Source organism: Trachurus trachurus, assembly GCF_905171665.1.
Source record: "Trachurus trachurus genome assembly, chromosome: 11".
In the NCBI taxonomy this organism is placed as follows: Eukaryota; Metazoa; Chordata; class Actinopteri; order Carangiformes; family Carangidae; genus Trachurus; species Trachurus trachurus.
In genome coordinates, this window is record NC_139904.1 from 7347422 (window position 1) to 7368763 (window position 21342).

At 41.6% G+C, this 21342-nt stretch overlaps 1 protein-coding gene across 1 annotated transcript in view; it reads right to left on the reverse strand.

The window, feature by feature from the left end:
• LOC310993591 (venom phosphodiesterase CdcPDE) overlaps window positions 1-21342 on the reverse strand; it is a 42824-nt gene that overhangs the window by 15242 nt on the left and 6240 nt on the right. The window contains exons 4-18 of the mRNA XM_083981988.1: window positions 21058-21183; window positions 18840-18900; window positions 18639-18736; window positions 18444-18523; window positions 16803-16922; window positions 15975-16084; window positions 13131-13196; window positions 12923-12995; window positions 7576-7684; window positions 5947-6069; window positions 3775-3806; window positions 3277-3404; window positions 2833-2902; window positions 2586-2673; window positions 2085-2254 (exon numbers count right to left, since the gene is read on the reverse strand). Coding sequence (XP_083838114.1) covers window positions 2085-2254; window positions 2586-2673; window positions 2833-2902; window positions 3277-3404; window positions 3775-3806; window positions 5947-6069; window positions 7576-7684; window positions 12923-12995; window positions 13131-13196; window positions 15975-16084; window positions 16803-16922; window positions 18444-18523; window positions 18639-18736; window positions 18840-18900; window positions 21058-21183 — 1454 coding nt within the window. The remainder of the gene's footprint in view (window positions 1-2084; window positions 2255-2585; window positions 2674-2832; window positions 2903-3276; window positions 3405-3774; window positions 3807-5946; window positions 6070-7575; window positions 7685-12922; window positions 12996-13130; window positions 13197-15974; window positions 16085-16802; window positions 16923-18443; window positions 18524-18638; window positions 18737-18839; window positions 18901-21057; window positions 21184-21342) is intronic.

Consider the following 21342-nt stretch of genomic DNA (forward strand, 5'->3'; position numbering starts at 1 on the left):
GCTCTCACGCTAGTGTTCATGGGAAATGGAGTCTTCCTTCACTTTCACTTTTGCGAGTCACAACAAGGAGGGAACAGGCAAAACAGCACTTTAGCAATGGATTATGTTTGTGTTTTCACTTTGAAATGATCCACTGGAAACAGAAACTTAGTTTTGATGTCTTTTGTTAATTTTAATGCAGGATATTTACAGGGCTTCACGCTAGTGTTCATGGGAAATGGAGTCTTCCTTCAGGCAAAACACTACCGCTTTGGTCCACAGGCGCCGCCAAACTCAACCAAAACTGAAAGTTCTTTAGTACTGCTTTAAAGCAGTTACCTTCCACACGGGAGACCGAGGATCGAAACCCTGGTGGGGTATGTATTGTTATCGTTCATGTTTTGTTTCCCCGGCGGGGGACACACCGGCCCATGTTAACCGATTGTGTCGCTCATACACGCCAGACGCACCACCGGCTCGTGGCCTGCAGCGATCGTTTCATCCGGTCTATTTTCCGTGAGCGATCGTGTCAGGCCGGGCAGGAAGTCAAACACAAACACGAGTTAATATGGGCCGGTGTTTTCCCCGGCCGGCTAATAATGTACAGTGGCCTAATATACAAGACAAGAACGATAACAACAGATATACCCCACCCGGGTTTCGATCCTCAGCCTCCCATGTGGAAGGTAACTGCTCTAACCACTGTACTACCATCATTTGTTTGTTTTGACACAGCAAGAGCAGATTTATAGACATTTCCTTTTTCTTTATCTCATAATTAAACTTCTCCTAGATACTTCAACTTCTCCACTTGAGGCAGGAGTTCTCCTCCGACCTGGAGGGGGCAAGCCACCTTTTTCTGGTCAAGAACCTTGGACTTGGACTTGGAGGTGCTGATTCTCATCCCAGCTGCTTCACACTCGGCTGCAAACCGCCCCAGTACATGCTGAAGGTCCTGGTTTGAAGGCTCTCGATTTACCCGGTTACATTTTATTTTACTTTATTAAGTTATATAACATGGCAGCATTTTTAATTTGTACATTTTCTGATTTGTACAGATTTCCAATTTGTTGCACTTCCTGCTGTAAACAATAAACATGAAATATGCATGTGCACATAAGACACAGTAATCAGAAACTGGGATACTGGTATTTATCATGTATACGAGGATACTGAATAACCAGGTTTCTCTAAGTTCATGTCAACACCATATCCCGAATTTGATCAAAACCGGGATACTGAAGTCAATGTCAGATGGCTATTTAAAACCCCTTAACACCCACTGTCCCACCCATCAAGTGTAGTATGAAGTCAAATAAAACAAATTTAGGCTCAAAATAAATCACAAATCTGCAAGATTGAATGTTGAATGAACACAGGCACCATAACGACGATTATAGCAGTGATTCCTTATTGCTGAATAAAGCTAAAGGGTCTATTAGGCCTGAGCTTGTTCATACAACGTTTCACAGATTTCAGAGGCTCATTGACCAGAACCAGATGTTTGCAGAGCTTTGTCTTGCAAAACTATCAATTTTGTGACTTTCCATTTACCATCCCACAATGCATTCAGCATTCTTTATGAATAGGATGTCTGTTGATATCATTGTTGTGGCAACCACACTTTTTAATTACAATACGGTTATTGTCAATATACTAGGTTTGTTGAATGAACAACAGTGATTTTAAGATTTGAGCTGGAAGCACATCTATGAGTCACTGATTTTGGAAAACGAATTATACCTGGATGCAAGTGGGAATATGTGCCAAAGAAACGTCACATATATTCCAATGGGCTCATTTCTGGTCATTCCCTAGCTCTGTTCTTTTGGTTCATTAGTTTAACTCTGATTCACAGTCTTCACCATCTGTATGCCTGTTAACACAGCTGCGCAGCTGAAACAGGCAGTGTTATTGCAGGTCATCCTAAAAAGCTGGCTCTGTTCTGGTTGGCCAAAGGAAGGCACAGGAAATATAGATGGTTTATATAGTAAATGCTCTGAAAGTTTGATGCCATTTTTTAATAGCATAACCTGTGTGATAGGATAAAGGACATTTTCGTTCTCCCTTGGAATAAAAAAAAATGATGGAATAGTAACACCCACCAAGTCTGAACAGCTGCATCCCAGGTCTGCAGGCTCGAGGCTGACCAGCGGGCACTGACCAGGCCTGCTCTGCTCCTGGGGGGGCAGCGGCGTATAGAAGGCCTCCTTCAGGACGTGGTTCATACTGCCATGGGTCCCGTTGTTGTCAATGGGAGATATCTGCAGCAAATCTGTGCAGGACAATAACTGGTGAGTTTTGTGTAAGTACATTACAGGTGAACCCTCATTAAGACCTTGGTTTGACTTCGGCTTCAGCAACGCTACAAAACACAACTAATCCATTACATTTATATTCAGTTGGTGGTGTTTATGTCGCTATTGTACTGTAGCAGTGAACGTTAACAGGTGAAAACAAGGAGGTGGATCGGTGGCGACTTCACCAAACTTCACCTGACAGAGTTTAAAGAAGATAAACAATTGGAGAAAAATATTCACTTTAATGTTTTTTTGTCTGCAGATTCATCTGATTTCAGAATTGTTTAGAAACAGCCAATAACTTACCACACATGAGATTATAAAGCTCAACATTGGAGAACGGTTCAATTTCTGTCTTGGATTTAAACTTGGGTCCATAACTGACAAACATGGCCTGCAAGACAGGAGGCAGGGAGAGATTTCAAACTTTAACCTCAGTGCAGATGTGGCAATGGTGGACAAGATGGAGGAAAAGCATCAAGAATTGCTCATGCTAATGAGAGAGATACTTTATTTTTGGATTTTAGAGATGGCGGAAGAGAGGAAAACTCACATGCATGCTCTCAACATCGTTGTCGTAGCCATGAGCTCCGCCAGCGCAGAAAGTGAGAGACCCAGGATATCTGCAGGGGGCACAGCAGAGTTCTTCAGTTATAGCAGAGAAGTCAACTGAGGAAGTGAGTGCGTAGAGTTTGAAGGAGTGAGTGTATCAGACGATATAAGCCTTCAGCAGAAGAGCTTTGATTACAGGCGAGATGTGGGAATTTAGGTTGACTGGGTTCTATGAGTGGATGGTCTGTTGAAACCCTGTGGGGGGGTCGCCCTGTTCATTCTGAAAACATTCAGATGTGGCTTATGCATCACCCGGACAGTTTAAAAATACCATATAAACCCTCTTCCCACCGTTTATGTGATTCTCAGTCTCTGAGTCTTACAGTAATTGTGTCAGATGTTGCTTAAACCCCAGGAGACTTGAAGATGAATAATAACCGTTTACCTCTCAAACAGCCATTTTGGATCCACCAGGACATTGACGTCTTCAATGCGACGACTTTTGGCGAAGTGGAGGCGCTTTGGCAGGTTGGCCTTCAGGTACGGTTTGATCTTCTGCTCCGGCTTCTTACACTGTTGACATCACAGAAACACGTCGGGCATTGACTCGATTTTCTCTGTTGCACTAAAACTAATAGCTCCAATATGCATCATTAACTCAACTAAAAAGTTTGTTTTTTCACCCACGTCTGTTTTGTTTTGTTTGTTTTGAGCAGGACTATGCAAATAAGTGCCAAACTGATTCGGACCACATATGAGGGATGAATCTGTTCTTTAGCAGACTCGGATCATTAACCAATGACCACATTGTTTTTCTCTGAAGCCTGATGAAAATTGTTTACACTGAGCTTCCAGTTGAAAGAAAAAATGCAATTTCTAATTGTTTGTTGTGTTGTGTCAATTCCAGTCTTGATTTCCTAAATACCCTTGAGCGTGTACTCACAGTCATGTTGGCAACAAGTCCAGCCGAGTCCACTGTTGAAAGGACAGAAGAGTGAAGTCAACAGTCCTGCCTTCAAAGCCTCAATGTTTACCAATGCATTACAGTTATCTGATCGACTGTCACATTAAAACAAACCTGCTATAAGAATTGGATGTAATCTTCCAAGTATTGTCACTGGCCTAGATTTTGTAAACATTTATATTGTTTTGTGTCTTTTTTGCAACACTGAACTTTCAAATTGCCGGTGGAAATAGTGAGTGAACACTTGGCTTTCATGACTGACCGACCGTTCCCACAGCATCTCCCTGCCATCACCCTGAAATCTCATCATCGCGTGCTCTATAAAAATGCTATTACTATAGCGTTAAGATGCTCCAGTGATTCCTTAAAGCCTTAGGTTGTTTCTTGGTCATGCAATGATGGAGGCTTTTAAAGCAACAGTATGTAGTTTTTCGACCTTAAAATAATGTTTCTAAACTCATGTTAGTGGTAGAAAAACACTTAATAGGATGCACTGTCCCGCCGCTGAGGCCTGTGCAGGTTCGCACAGGCTGCAACAAATTCACGTAGGCAATACCGCGCAGACAGCTGCTCTTCTCAACCAGAGCACCAGTACTACGAATCCTAAATAGTGGTGCTCTAATAAACTAACCAACTGTTCCTGTGACGCCTGGTTCTTCTCAAGGAGAGAGTTAAAGCAGAAGTAAGTGATATATTTGTGTTAATATAAGTCTTAAATAGTTATATCTTCCAACAGCAATCACTTACATAGAGTGTTTGGACCGAAACACGGGTCTGTCAGTCACTCTGCTCTGCTCTGAGCCGAGGAGAAAACATTTATCGTATCCTACAATTTTTATCCAATGAGGAGAGAGAACGGCATGCAGGGCTGTGTGTGCAGCCAAGGGACGCCGTGAATGTGGTGACGTAGGGACGAGGACTGTTATGGTGCGTTCAAGGCAACTCGTAACTCGTGTTTTTCCGACCTGTGAAGTTGTACCAGTTCGATCTGGTATGAGTTCACGGGTCGGAAGTTACGAGTGGCCGTTATAGTGACTTTCACCGGTAAAACAGGTCGGAAAAACACGAGTGGGTTGCCTGGAACGCTACAAAGTCGTAAGTTGTGACTTGAAGCTGTAATTTACGGTTTCAAAAGCCTGCCTGGAACGCATTAGCGCATTAGCCAAAACGACCGGATCGCTTACTTCTGCTTTAAGTATAAACTATAAAATGTTACAGTGTTTTCCAAAGTCAATGATTCCCGCATCTCTAGATCTGGTTTCCAGGACAGAACAGAACAAATAGCTTGCACTGAGGCATTCACATGCTTTTTTCCCATGAAGCCTATCAGAGATTCCACAACATCATAGGCTACTTGGTGTGTTGTTTCTAACAGAGACGTGTTGAAGGTCCACATGATTTTTCTTCATCACTGGAGAGTTTTCATCAGCATCTATTTTGATGCTGATGAAAACACCCAGATGCTTTGTTTGACTGATATAGTCATTGAATGTAAATCTAAAATTATGGAATAGCCTTGACAATGAATTAAAATCATGCACAACTATTACCCAATTCAAAAGGATGTTTAAAATCAATGTATTGAATAAATATTTAACACTAGCATAAAGCAAGAAAATTATTATTACTAAATGGTGGTTATGTTTGTTTCGTTTTGATACTATTCACTTTACTTACTCTACTCTTCGAGTGTAATTTTCCTACAAATTTTGTTTTGTTTTGTTATTGTAATTTTTCTTCCTGTAAACAGGGTAGGCATTAATAAGCTTTGCTTCTGCCTTCGCCCTTTCGCCCATATTGATCATGAAATTCTGACTTGTTTGTGTATGTTAATGTTTTGTGGAATGGACAAATAAATCAATCAATCAATGTCACGGATGTTCATTCAAGAATAAACAGGTACCACGGATAGTAACCAAAAATACAATTGCTCTTTGAAAAACAGGAACCCATTCATCCATATCTCTAACCAGTACAGTCACTGACACTGTCCTCATAATCAGGTGTCTTGTTTTCGCATGTCTTTCCACATCACATGTTTCTTGCAGAGTTGATGAGTGAAGATTAGGTCACAAAAGCTTTTTCAAATTTTCTCACATCAGACCTTTATGCTGTGTGGCTCATCACACTGCTCTTTGTGTATTTACTCACAGACTGTGTCTTTGTTTATGGCTCTGATGCGTCCGAATGGCCCCTCGGTGACGTAATATTTCTCGACATCTCCTACCAGCTCCTGCAGCACCTCCTTCCTGTCACAGCTTGTGTCCTCCATACCTGTAACAGCAATATGATTACAGCTACTGAGGGAACATGGTGTTGATTTCGGGTGTTTGAGCACAGTTTTTACATTTTTTACTTCATGACACTTCTGAATTTTGTTTCTTAACGTACAGACGTTTATAAATTCTATAATTTTTCAGCATCCGACTCAAGTTTTATATTGAAGGTTCCTGAATGCACCACATAAATGTCAGCTGTTAGTCTTTCAAAGAGGGGAAACTCATTTTCAGCCTGCACCATAAAATTGGTCTATTTATTTATATAGCCTTTAGACAGATCCTCCAATTATCATGCAGAAACCCAGCGTCCAGGCCTTGAAGTGAAAAAAACAATTCTGCCCCATTGAAGTCCATGGATGCTGAGCTTCAACAGACGCACTGAAGCACTGAGACACTATGGGAATGTACTATGGGGAGAAAGTGGTGTCAGTTGACCTGCGATAAGAAGCTGTTTCTGAACAAACTCCTCTGAATAGATGAACATGTTCTAACAAATGTTTGAAATCTCTACATCAGTGTGACACTTTTGTATCAGATTTCCCGCATTAAGGACTTCAAGGTTGAGATGTCGTGATACCACTTTGCCCACAGTAGCCTACAGCGTGTCTTGCTGCATACATACTGAACAGCTGACGAGACGGACAGCGGCGACCTGTCACAGTCGCCTCGGTGCATTTCATTAATTAATTTATTTTTATTTTATTTATTGGTTTATTTGGGTGGGACAATGCACATTAATGGACATATAAAAACATGTAAATGTGCCGGATTGTAGCAGCTAGTGCTAGTTTCCATCCGGAGTCCCAAAACATTAATAAGCTTTCTGCTTCCCAGGTGATCACACAAGGAGAACATGTAGCTGGCTTGTGTGATGAGTGTGTTACAGAGTTTTATGTTTACATCAGGCTTATTTGTCAGTGCTTTATTATGTTAATAAGTAACATATGCTGAGAAACAAGCTAGTTCTAGCAGTTCTACAGGAAAGACCAATTTATGTTTAATTAATTAAATATTGTTTAGGTCATAGTAACTGATAATAAATAGGTTTCATGTGTTATTTATTTATTTATTTTTCATTAAGGGGGGGCTCACTCTCTTAAACCCCTGGTTTACACAAATGACTTACAAGTGAAGGACAATGCTAAAAGTGCAGTGCAGTTGAAACCTATGAATTAGCACTAAATCTGTTCAGTATGGTGCAGAGCAAGAAATGTACGGTATGTGCATAAGTTATTAGGCAAGTTAAGGTTTAAAAGGGAGTTTGTAGCGGAGGTGCACTTTGGAGAGATGAGCCTTCAAAGGATTTTTAAAGACAGAGACAGACATTCCTGCTTCTATAGTTTGGCCTGAGATCATCTTGTGTGCAGTGATAACGATGTCATATGGAAGAAATTAGCTAAATTTGTTGAATGACTGAGTTTAAGTGGATGTGTGTGGTTTTTAAAAGAATAATGGGATCCACTGAGTTTCCAAGGCCTTGTTATTGTGTGTTGTGTGTTACCATGATCAGCCACGATGATGATGTTGAGACAGCGGTGCAGGCCGATCTGCTTAAGGCCGTTCATGAGATGACCGATGACCTTATCCACACCCTGGAGCGCATCAACCAGCTAAAGAACAAAAATGAAACAAACACAAACACATACACATCAAATGGTGTGGTCATTTGCAGAACAAGGTTTCTTTGAAGTCGTTTTATCCGTAGTTTTACCCTCACTGTGGACACACACCAAGGGGGCATTTGTCGGTCTGAGAAGTGAAGCTCACTTCCGCGTTCAAAAAACTGCAATCCCCTCGGCTTCCTCTGGGGGCTGGTACCAGAAAGCAGCAAATCTCCATAGACCCCCATGTTAAAATCGACGATTTTACATCCTCAATAAACATGATCAAAGCCTGGTGCCATTACGTTTTTTGGTCTCAACCGATAGTTTCTACCCCCGCACACACTCTGAGGGGGGTGAATTTTTTTTTAACTCTACCGTTTTACTATTATTAGGTTTAAAATTCTGGCCAATTAGGGCGCGGAAACGTTGAGTGACAGGTCCGGAGCGGTCCGTGGACAGCTGCTTCGAGGCCAGTGGGCGGGTTCTCGGCGGTTCTCGGCCGGCCAATCCAACATGGCGCTGTTCAGGCCGCCATATTTGAGTCACAAAAACGACTCCCCAAAACCAATGGGTGATGTTACAGATGCTTCGTCCATATTTTTTACAGTCTACGACACACACACACACACACACACACACACACACACACACACACACACACACACACACACACACACACACACACACACACACACACACACACACACACACACACACACTTCCCCGACTGTAAACACACTTGTTAGCAAAGGAAACTCCAGAGTTCAAGCCAAGCAAATGAGATGACATACAGTAAATCTCAGCATTTAGCAGATATTACAAAGTGCAGATTCCATTCAAACTGTATCACTGACTCTTTGGGACTGTACTGTACCTCGCAGTCTGTTTGGCTTCTCAGTTAACTGCTGGCTCGTTGCCACTAAACACATCAAACTTTCCAACGAAATCTCTGAATGGGAGTTCAGAGTTATTGACCACAGCTGTGAGACGTCTATAACTTTTGTCTCTTTGTTCACCGCAGTGTTTTCAGAAACTTGACGCGTGTGAATGACAAACAGGATGGAGGTTTCAACAGCTTGAAAGTGTGTCGTGAGATGGGCTTTTTGGATGACAAGTGTTGATTGGTGTGGTTTGTTGAAGATACTCATCCATCAGTGGATTCCCTCAGGTGTTTTCATGTAGCTGTGCCAACACAGATTCCAGTTGGTGGGTAGATGGCCATCTGGCAGAGGTTAAGTTTAACTTCTGGGAACTTGCCCCTGCAAACTGCCTCCTATCATCACCATTAAGAACATTTTGCAGTGCCAGTGTTCACACCGGTGGCCATGTTTTCCCTGCTGCTTCAAAATTGGAGAATCAATACAAAAATGTCATATTTTCATTATTATTTTTGTATAGTTGTTAGCTGTGCTAGCCAAATTTAATATCCCCCAAGCTACACTCCTGCTTAACATTTCATCCTCCAGGCCTTTACTAGATACTTGGAACACATCTGCTATTTTGGAACATTTCATTCCGTCTCCTTCTCCGGTATTTTTTCTTTTGAATCCTGGTTATTACCCCCCCCCCCCCCCCCCCCCCCCCCACAGACTGGAAATAGAGGGTGCGAAAAGAATGCAGTTCCCTTAGAAAATGCAGTTGACATCTTATCCAATTACCCAATAGGATCCAGTTACTTCATTTTAGGCTCTTTCCAAACCACAAACAAAACACCCATCCCAGCTACTGCAACTCATTTTGAAACGTATCTGCAGTGAGGGAGACAACAAGACAAGCGAAGTATTACTGTAGCAAAATGATATGGTTTCAGAATTAGGTGCTGGTGATGGGTTGATGATGACACTACAGCAGTCATAGAAATTATGGGAAAATGTATTCATAATAACCTTCATGAGTCTACTGGAATAATCTGAGGTCAGACACCACTGACTTACTCTTCCCAGTAATAATCTGCTCCAGCATTATCTCATTATGTGCTCACCTCCTCAAACAAGAGCTGCATTGTTGATAGTTCAGCTGCTGTGGGTTTTGATTTATCCACTGATCCGATATTTGGCCCAAAGCTTTCGAAATGGCTTCACAAATCAAATAACAGCACTTGGTCAGGTAATTCTTCTCATGTAATGCAACATTAAGAGGATAGATCACATGATCAGGCCTGGATCACTGCAAAAAGTTCAAATACACTATCGAGCAGTCAAATCCAAATATCATGCCGACCAAATACCCCAAGATTTCTGTTTAAAATTGAACATCCCACACTGGTTTCCTGTTTCACAACTGAAAACACAGCCTACCAGTAAAACCCAGTGATGGGAATAACTGCGTTACAATAAACGGCGCTTCTTTTTTCAGTAACGAGTAGTCAAAAAAGTTACCGTTTCCCCCGTTACAACGCCGTTACCGTTACTGACAATAAGAGGCGCCATGGGTCAGCGTTACTTGACTCAAGCAAGTTGGTTAATTCCAGATAAACAGGGGTTAGGGAGAGAAGTCTTAAGTAATTTGGCAAAAAGTAACGCAATAGTTACTTTTCCTGGTAATTAATTAATTAATAAACGCAATTTCTAACTCAGTAAGGGAAAGTAACTAGTAACTAACTAATTATTTTTTTTAAAGTAATGTGCCCAACACTGGTAAAACCTTTATCCCCTACTACTTGAACATTTTGAGGCAGCTCAAAAACCACAAGCCAACCTTTGCAGTTTCAAGGAGCTTGATCACACTTTCTCAGAAAACCACTGGTCCCAAATCCAACCACCCACCCAAAGTAACCTTGTAAAAAAAAAGTCTGACAGGAAGCTCTCTTCTCGTCAGCATCAACCAAGCATTCCCGTGGCTTTCATAACAGCCTCAGTATACTCTCATACACTGTAATGAACAATTCAGTTATTGTAGTTAGTTATAACTGTTGACTAAGTAGTGACAGGGTAGCAGAAGTTGGTTTTGGATGATGTGGCCTTCACAATAAAAACATCAGTGTAAATATTCCCCAGACAGTCAGTCAACCACCACACAGCTCTCTAGTGGGAGGAGGCCGCAGATTTGTCATGGTGACTGAAGTGTCAACACCCTGCACCCTGCGACCCCTTGTGGTCTCCCAGGCTATGATGGGGTGGGACCATCCATAAAGACGGAGGCTGATGTTTTATTCACCAACTGTCATGCATCATTTACTGTAATACATTGCATACTGTGTGACCACACCACCACCTGGTGACCATAGAGGAGACTCAGTCGCCTCCTTGTAGGATTAAATGCAGGAAAAGTGTTGAAGTGTAATTACTTTATTAATTATTAATGCCTTTATTATTTTACTTTCTCTTTCTTTATTACCAATACTTCACATCATCTTGACAGTTATGTAAGCACATACAAATTTATCAGACCATATCAACGGAAAATAATCAAATCTATTTCTGCTCAGTTCCTTGGAACAAAAGGCGTGGAAGCTCAGCGGCTCATGCCAGTTGATCAACAAGCTAGCAGCCTTTCGTCATTTCAACTCAAAACTTAGATTTTTCTTTTGGTTTTTTAACAACATCTATTGCACGTCTGTCCGTCCTGGGTGAGGGATCCCTCCTCTGTTGCTCACCCTGAGGTTTCTCCGATTTTTCCCTGTTAAAAGGGTTTTCCATGGAGTTTTTCCTCAGTCGATGTGAGGGTCTAAGGACAGAGGATGTTGTTCGATGCCATGTGAAGCCCTTTGAGACAAACTGTTTGTAAAAACGGGCTATACAAATAAAATTGCCTTGCCTTGCCTTGCCTTCTATTAAGTGCTCACCAAACCTCTTCAACTTGTTGTCCTGCTATATTGTTCACATTCTTTGTTAGGCTACGAGCAGTTTGGTCTCTAGTGAAAACAAGTCCCCGTTTAAAGAGGTTTTTATCTAAGATCCACAAAAAGAGATTCCGATATAACCTGCTTACTTACATTGTAAATATTTAACAGAGGCCGCACGATTATACGAGGAAGAACCATACTCTACTGCTTTAGGTTTTAGTGGCTGTAAATGACCAGAAAAGGGCTCCCCAGTTGCTCCACAAGGGCTTTCTTCCTCAACTTCAACACCACTTTCAAAGCTACATTTTATTGTTATTCACACTGATTTGAAATATATGTCAAGCGTCATGTGTGAATGTGAATGTGCATATAGGCTTCATCCTTCCAGTGAAACTTTGACAAGGACAGTGCATGAGCTCACTGTTAGTCTGGATGGCCTGTTTAGATAAGGTTAACCATTTTCTAGCAGCATAACTAACCAGCTGAATTTGTGAGCAGATACACTTTAAATTGTATTTAAACAGGGCTGCCATGTTTGGTCACAGCTCTAAACACTTCTTGATACATGTTCTTGCGTCCTGCTCTCTAAACCACTGTCGCACTCCTCTTTGATCAGACTGGGGAGAGGCAGATACTCTCCTGTATACAGTTATAGACAATAATCTGGTGGAGCAAGATTATCTATTTCTCGTCCATAAACTGTTGGTTTGACAACGTCCATATGAATCTTTATTGTTTTATTTATGTTATCAGATCTGATCTGTATGGCCATAACCTTTGATGTACATGTATATACCCACACTGGAAACCCTGGTGGATTCTGTCAAATATTGATTAAAATAAAGTTTATCCAAACAATGTTGATGAAATTAGCATTACTTTGTGCAATCCGACAACGAATGAGTGGTCAGGGAGAGGTTTGATCAGGTAACACATTACTGTAAGCACCTGTGATGGTTTATCATGGCTCTCTTTATATAACCCCATATTATACAGCTAAAAATAGTGATCTGTATGGATCAGGTAAACTGCATGCTGTAAATAAATAAATAATCCCTCCCCCCAAAAAAATCCCAGTAGATCTGCTCACGTGTCTCTGCACCTTTAGCAAAGCCAAACAAGCAAAGTTCACTACATGACTGTCCGAGCTATAAGTCTCATAAAGCATGTGATGAGGTTTTAATGGTGTTATTAGAAATACTAATCTTTATTGAGATCTTTAATCTGTGGCCTATTAAAGGACTTCAGACTTTTTATTTGTGCTACAAGGCCTTATGTGTAATCACGTATGACAAGGAGTAGCATTGACGAGGCTAATGGATCTGTATCTGTAATTGCACTATGGGGATGGGAATTGTTTTTGTTTGATCAAAGGAGGTATGTTTTAATCACATAATCATTGGTTTATTTATGTATTTATTTTACCAACTTGTGTAATTAAGTGAGTCATGTGACCTTACCCCTCCACTGACTGGACCAAAGCTGTGTCCAGACTTATCAGGCTCCTCCAGATACAACGTGTAGAAATCTGGCCTGATGGGAAAGGTGATCTTTACTGACTCTTTAGGCATCAAAATATCCAAACAAGAGCATTTTAACTAGTAGCTACTATTCGGAGAATCAAAGACAATCATCACCAACAGGTTAAAATGAACCAGAGGAACCAACCTTTCATCGTCAGGCAGCTGCAGCCATTTGAGCACAGTGAACACTCTCTCTTCAAATGGCACTTTACTAAAAGAAACAAGAATAAAGAGATGTCAGAGGTAAACATGAAATCTTCAGGAGGAGAAACACTTAATTCAGATAAGTGATTTCTTGTGTCTCAACCAGTGGGCGTGACGTCAAGTCACTGGGCTGCATGTTTGGCAACGGCAACAGTTATGATGCACAAACTGAGGTATTTTGGATTGAGCTCTTAGTGTCCTCAGGGGGTAGGATGTTTTCACTCACCGGCACAAGATAAGAAGAGTGTTCAAATAGAATAATTCACAATTAGAGTATGAATTCTTTAGTTTTTGACAAAAATATGTTTTGTGAGGTCACAATGATCTTGACTCAACTGTAGATCTTTGACCACTAAATTGTAGAAGACTGCGAAGTTGCATTCACAAGAATAAGGCGGACGGACAATCTTTAAATGGTCTTTACCAACCATTTCCAAACAACCATACCTGGGTTGTTGGTTTGGATAGATTTCAGACTCAAAATAGAGGGAACAACAAAGCTACAGTTTTGGGTTATAGTCTGGAGTCATTGTCACTCAAATAACCATCTTAGTTGATCAGAAAAACCTCATAATGAACAAGCATGTTTGAGGTTGATGGACTACAACAGCAGAAGAAGAGAAACCCAAGGATCATGAAGTCTAAACAGTTGAAGACTGGAAATAATCCTGGTCTGATGGATCTAGATATCTAATATTTCAGAATCTGCCACCAACAGAACAAATCAAAGAGCCATAGACCCAAAAAACTGTCACGGAGGGAGCTTTAGTGGCTGTCTCAGTCTCCCGCATTGAATTCATGAGAACATGCTGCTCACAGATGCTGCAAAAATACTGTAATGCTGATATTGTTGCTGATGATTGGTCTGAATGGATGCCCAACCCCAAACCATAAAGATCTGAGGGAATTTTATTGGAAAAAAAAGGGAGGAGCTGGACTCCACTTCTAAATCCTGCAGCCAATATTTGAAGGAAAGTCAATACCATATTTTGGCAATAAAACCTCATGAAAAGACTAGAAACCACCACACGGACAAGTACGGTTGTTCAATGTACAGTGATGCACCTTATGCCTATATACCACAGAGCTGCAGTGGATGACCAACACTGAGTAACATGTTCATCCATCATCTAGAACACAAACACCAAACTATTGACTCACACACCAAATACTCACTCATTGTGGATTAATTGGCTGCTGAAATTAGTTCTGATGTGCATACTATTTCCTCCTGTTGTAATATTTGTTTAAAATTACAGCTATTCAATCGTTCCAGTCTTTAAAGCTATGGTCTGCGATCTGAAAGACGATGAGAAAGATATGTTGATTTCTGGGCCACATGGCTCCTATTGGTCAATTTCTCTGCAGGCCTGCAGCTGTGAGAGAGAATGGATTTTTTCGTTCCTTTTGCTCTTCACATTGTGTAGGTCATGCTACAGTATAGGGCCGTTAATTAAAGCAGAAGTAAGTGGTCCGGTCGTTTTCGCTAATGCTGCGTTCCAGGCAGGCTTTTGAAATCGTAAATTACAGCTTCAAGTCACAACTTCCGACTTTGTAGCGTTCCAGGCAACCCACTCGTGTTTTTCCGACCTGTTTTACCGGTGAAAGTCACTATAACGGCCACTCGTAACTTCCGACCGGTGATCTCGTAGGCTACCAGATCGAACTGGTACGACTTCACGGTCGGAAAAATACGAGTTTCCTTGAACGCACCATAACAGTCCTCGTCCCTACGTCGCCTCATTCACGGCGTTCATTGGCTGCACACACAGCCCTGCATGCCGTTCTCTCTCCTCATTGGATAAAAACTGTAGGATACGATAAATGTTTTCTCCTCGGCTCAGAGCAGAGCAGAGTGACTGACAGACCCGTGTTTCAGACCAAACACTCTATGTAAGTGATTGCTGTCGGAAGATATAACTATTTAAGACTTATATTAACACAAATATATCACTTACTTCTGCTTTAAAGGACACTATTATAATGATCAATCTTTCAAATCGTAGACCATAGCTTTACGTAATAGGAACCAGCAGGTCTGGAGACACACCTAGCGGCCGAAACGCCACGATGAGAAACTATTAATATTATGAGTAATGAGCTCAGTGAACTCCATGGGAGAATCCAATGGAAGAATGTGAAGATCCTAAAGAGGTGATACCAAAAAAAATGTCAGGGAAGCATGAAGGGTAATGAATTTAGCATTTGAGCTGATAACATTTGTGCCCTGAAACCTTCACTCCCACGCAGAGCCACAAAAACACACTCTGCCTTGTCTGTCTTGTAAATTGTTTTATTAGCTCAGGTCCTGTTAATCTTTTTACTGCAATAACCACTTTCATGGTACCATATTATCAACCATCGCCAGTATCATTATCAGTGGACTGTACATGCACTCATATTACATTACAGTCAACAATACGACTCTCTGATTAAACAAGTGATAAAAGATATTCTCAATGTGCTTCAGTTAAGGTTTTTTGAGGTCAGTCTTTGGAAATGATCCTCCTTTGTTAGAAATCTATTTGTTTGTCTATTTGCCCGATTGATTTCACATGCAAGACGTTTGAAAGGGCGGAGGTGCATGTTTGGTTTGGAGAAAAACACAGAGGCTGGAACTTTGGTTTCTTGAATTTTTAGAATGAGAGCTAAAAGCCAAAATGTAATTGCTAACATGTATACATACAAACACAGGACATGCTTTGTGGTGAGTAGTAGTGCAAAAGCTACATCTCTGATAGTTAACATGTGGTTCATAGTTCACAGTCATCAGCTGCAGTCTTACCCGTTGTAAGGACGGTAGATGTTTGGGAAGCTGCCGTTGATTTTAACGTCTGATCCAGGCCAGAAAAAAGTGCCAGACTTCAGCCCCTGGTATTTTGCTGTGTGCCAAACCTGAACACACAAACAGGTTTAATTGGTTTAATTATGAAATTAACCCTAAGTAACGTGATTTGCACTCGTAGTAATGAAGTCATTTTCCTAGAAGCCACAAGCGATATAAAACAGAGAACAAAAGAAATAAAAATACCAAACTCGACTCCCACACACACTCACATGTACACACACGGAACAATTGATGACCTAGTGATAAATAAAAGCAATAGAAATAAGAGGAACTGATGAGATGCTGTCATAAATCTTGTATACTGGCACTGAGGAAATGCTGAAGATAAAAATAGGCGTCTACCTGTATATGACACACTAAAAAAAGAGGGGATGTAATATAGGCAGATAACAGGCAGAAATAAAAGGTAGGATACCCAGCAAATTAAACAAAAAGAAAAAAGGGAAAGGTTGAGAGATATACAGAAATAGAAGCTGCAGAAGAATACAGTATAGTATGGTAATGACACATGCTGAACCTGTTCCCAAACTTCCTTTTCCCATGAAATGAACGTACTATTCCTCTCACTGCACGCACTGTTCTCGATCTGCTTGTTGCACTTAGTAACTGAGGCAACATACCACTCCATCAATCGTAAAACTTGTCTTTCACCAGTGGCTTGCACCATCTCTCACACTCACACTGACTCATCTGGTTTATGTTTTACTGTATGTTTTTGTTTGGTATTTGACATCTTTGGGTTCCATCGCAGTGAACAAGACTTACAGGTTGTCCGAGGTACCAGTCGGGGTTGTCTTTCTCCGGACTGGACAGACTGAAGGAGGCATCGAACACTGGGTCGTACATGGTGTTGTCAATCAAACCATTGGACTCTGGATAGAGACCCTGAGAGAGGAGGCGAGTGTGGGGGAGGAGGGGACAGTTATTTGGCTGTGAACCAGTTCCCTATGAAATACACATGTGAAAGTGGAAGTTTGGCATGAGTCATTGTTGATTAGTCACTTGTCATTTGTCAAGTGTCAACTGCGGGAGTAAACATTTTAACAGCTATCATTATTCCCTTCTCTTTTTTCTAGGAAACCAAAGCATTAACTCCAAAGCATGTTCCCAGGAAACCTCCTGAAGGACTCGCCTGACACACCATAGAAATATTTCAGTTTGTCATGAGATGGTCCACGTGCAGGGAGAACACCAGAGTTTTGTCCTGAAGACTTGGATTAAACACTTGACACTCTACTTGTGCAAGAAGGCAGACAAAACAGAGCCTACAGATCAGTGAGCTAACATGCTAACAATGACAACAAACCATGCTAATTTAGCAGCTTCAATGTTTTTCCATATTCACCATGCTAGTTAAGCATATTACTGTACCATGCTAATTGCTAATTCCCATCAAACCTGGTGGAAATCATGGTTTTGTCTGGATTTGATTGTGAATACAAGATGAAGATTTTGACCTGCAGTCTACAGCCATGTGCGTCTGCACCACATTCCTTCACAAACTTATATTAACACAAACATTCCACTAAGCGAAATGTTTGTGTTAATATAAGTCTTAAATTGGTATATCTTCTGACAGCAATCACTTATATAGAGTGTTTGGTCCGAAACACGGGTCTGTCAGTCACTCTGCTCTGCCGTAAGCCGAGGAGAAAACTTTCCTTGTATCCTACAACCTTTATCCAATGAGGAGAGAGAACGGCATGAAGGGGCGATCCTCTCTGTGTGTGCAGCCAAGGGATGCGCGTGAATGTGGTGACGAAGGGACGAGGGCGGGGACTGCTAACTCCATCGGCTGACAGGAAGTTAGCCAAAACGACCGGATCGCTTACTTCTGCTTTAAGTCTACCTTAGATTGGTTTAATTTGTTGCTTTCCACCAGATTATAGCTGTTTATCGAGCCTACCCAACATGGTACACATCATAACACAACATTGGCAACATTGCGATCGAACCCTGGTATATAAAAACAGGTATTTATGTAATGGAGGTCCGCGGGTATAGTCACAGTCACAAGGTACCAGTAAGGAGAAGTGACAGCGTGTGACGGTTAGCAGTACTGAAGTTAAACTCACTCTTCCATAAAACACGTGCTAATCCATTTGCCAAGTGGTCATTGACCTCTTGGCGAAACGGTTAGCATCGTCGCCCGCGGTGCAGGAGACCCGGGTTCGAAACTCACTCAGCGCAGGCCAGAACAACATCGGTCACAGTTATCTCACAGATAGTGATGCTTTACAAGTTGCTTCATTCTCCAATGGAGCCTCACAAATCACACCAGTTAATGCATTCACTCTGAGTCTGTAGTAGATTCAGTTGCAAAGATCTGCACGTAGGTGTCTGGTTCAAACACTGTGTGTGTGTTTGTGTGTGTGATGGGCTGCAGGCGGAGCCTTGTGTCTTTACCGTAACAATGGTGTAGTGGTTGGGGAAAGTTTTGCTGGGAAAGGCTGCCTGCATGTACGGTGCAGATGTTCCACATGTCTCTGTAATGTAGAGAAGACAACAACACATTACTTGTTCGTACACTGACGCACACATTACGCCCATCGGTTGATGAAGGAAAAAAGGGGAGATGAGCTTAATGAGGTCCACACTGACTGAGTTTGTCGAGGACGGGAATGAGGAAGCTCCACGTCGACAGATACTCTGCTCTCAGTCCGTCCAGCGAGATGAGAAGAAGTGGCTGCTGCTTGAAGCTAAGGAGGGGGAAGAGTTCATCCCAGGTTAGAGTCATGAGTTGATTTCAGATCAAAACAGATGTATTGATAGAACACAAAGGACATCTTGAACCAGTCTTACCCTGAGGGACACATGGGAGCCGACAGCTCCTCGCACTGGTCCTCCACCCATTGTCTCTCCCCTGCCGCAGGGTTGAGACAAGAAACAGCGCTCATTAGTGTCCATTTAATACTGATGTTATGATTCTGAGGCGCACATGCTGATTCCAGGTGTTAGACCTCACAAATAATTTCTTTATCAATTCAACCTGCAGCCTTTTCACTATGGATTAAGTGTCATTGCTTTATTAATACACTTTAAGGTCAAGGTAACGTTTATTTATAGAGCACCTTATAAACAACCTAGGTTGACCAAGGTGCTTTACATAAAATAAATAACAACAAAGTACAATTTTGACAATGACACATACACTCAGCAAACCAAACAACTTCGTCTCACACATAGGTTCTGAGAGAGGAGAGAGAGAGTCTCTGATGACCGGATATGCTGTGGTAAACTGTTCCACAGCGAATGCTTGATCGCCTCTAGTTTTCAGCCTGCTTTTAGGCACATCCAAATGTATTTCGTTTGCAGACCTCAGAGCTCTGATCGGTCTGTGAACATGTATGAGTTCCATTAAGTACACAGGGGCCATACCGTTCAGAATTTTAAAAACAAACATCATGGATGGATGGATGGATGGATGGATGGATGGATGGATGGATGGATGGATGGATGGATGGAAGGATGAAAGGATGGATGGATGGATGGATGGATGGATGGATGGATGGATGGATGGATGGATGGATGGATTAAAACTGCTATTCACTATCTCTTCATCTCCTTGAATTGATAGATTTGGTAAATATGATTTTCTACTGTCAATTGTGAAATAATCACATGAAATAGCTAGTTGATAAATGTTAATAGATATAAGTAATATATAATTGATAGATTTTGTGAATTTCTTTAGGCTAAAAGAATTAAATGCTAATAGGTGTCACTATCTACATACACTTAGTCACTTTGATGAGGGGTTTAAAATATGTGTTTGGACTTTTACACCTTTATTTCAAGAAGACAGGTGGAGAGAGACAGGCAACGATGGGTGAGAACAACACGCAGAAAAGGACCAGTAGGGGATTCGAACTCGGACTCGCTGCAGGGAGGACTAAAACACTTTACTGCCTCCACTCTACCCAGTGAGCTATAAGACACGCCTAGAGCAATGGTTCGTCTGATGCTAAAATAGACGGACCTGTGTGTCAGTCGTGCATTGACCTCCTTTGTTATCTTGCTAACAGCAGCTGTGTTTCCTTTTCTTGTTGTACATTCCTTACTTTCGGCACTCGACTGGTGTGAGCTTGGACGAGGTGAGGCTTACAGGTGAGGCTTGAATTAGCGTCAAGTGGAGAAAGCTGATCTGGAACGGGTCGAGGCTAGGTTTGGAGTTCCTGCTAATTCAAACTTTAAGATTACACCAGAGTCTGGATGTTTTTAGCGACTTTGATGGAATACCCAGGTCGTCTGAAGCTCTTCGTAGCAGTAAGAGTAAGTCTGGATATTGAGAAGGAGGAGATTGCCTTGCACAGCACAGATCAGAACCTCACAATGGTGCCGGTGGTGTCCAGAAAAAAGGAAGGAGTTCCACCACACACAAAGGGGTCGTAATCAGTGTTTATAAGAACCCTTTGTGTGCGGTGGAACTCCTTCCTTTTTTTAAAGTCTGTATATTGTTTATTCTACCAACTTGAGTCTTGCACGAGACTTTGCGAGACTGTATTACAGCTCCATTTACCAACATGTCGGCTTTCTTGAAGTATAAACCCCTCAGTGTAGCTACAGTATGTTTGAAGCCATCTGATGTTGTCTGTGGAAAAAAATTGTGGTTTTGAGGGTTGTAAGCAGCCTAAAGAGATAAGATCGGTCGGTCCGCTGCCATTAATCACTGCCATGGCGATGCGGGGACAGACAGAACTACTGCAGAACAGGAGACATTAAAAAGAAAATCTTCAGATTCATTCTTTTAGACCCAAAATACCAGACAACTATAGTCCCAGGTTAACTTTGACCTTTAGATGTCAAATGGGGATTTCATAGAGAAATGGGTTTAACCAATGGTTGTTTGCCATGTATGACATTTGTTCACACGAACAGCTTTGAGGCCAAAGTGTTACAAATACAACTGTCAGAAAATCAGGTTGAGCAGCCAATCCTCAACTTGTCCTTTTTGGTTTCGAGTCATCCTTTCAATTACATTTTTTGTCTACTGACTTCCGTGATCAGATTTCATTCTCACCGTGACAGACGTGTTTGTAGTTGGTGCAGCAGTCTCCTGCAGATAGACAGTCATCCGAGCAGTGACATCTGCTCTGCGTCAGCCTCTTTTCTCCACAGCGGAGCTTCGTGCACTCCCACTGCTCAGCTAAAGGCAACAATTACAGTATGGAGGTTTAGGTACATCATACAAGCATTGTACATTTTTTCATTTGAAAACGGGTCTTGTGTCCGATAAGAGTGATATTGCCACATAATATGTCATCAAATGTAGATATATCCTGATGAAGGTGTAAATTTGTAACAC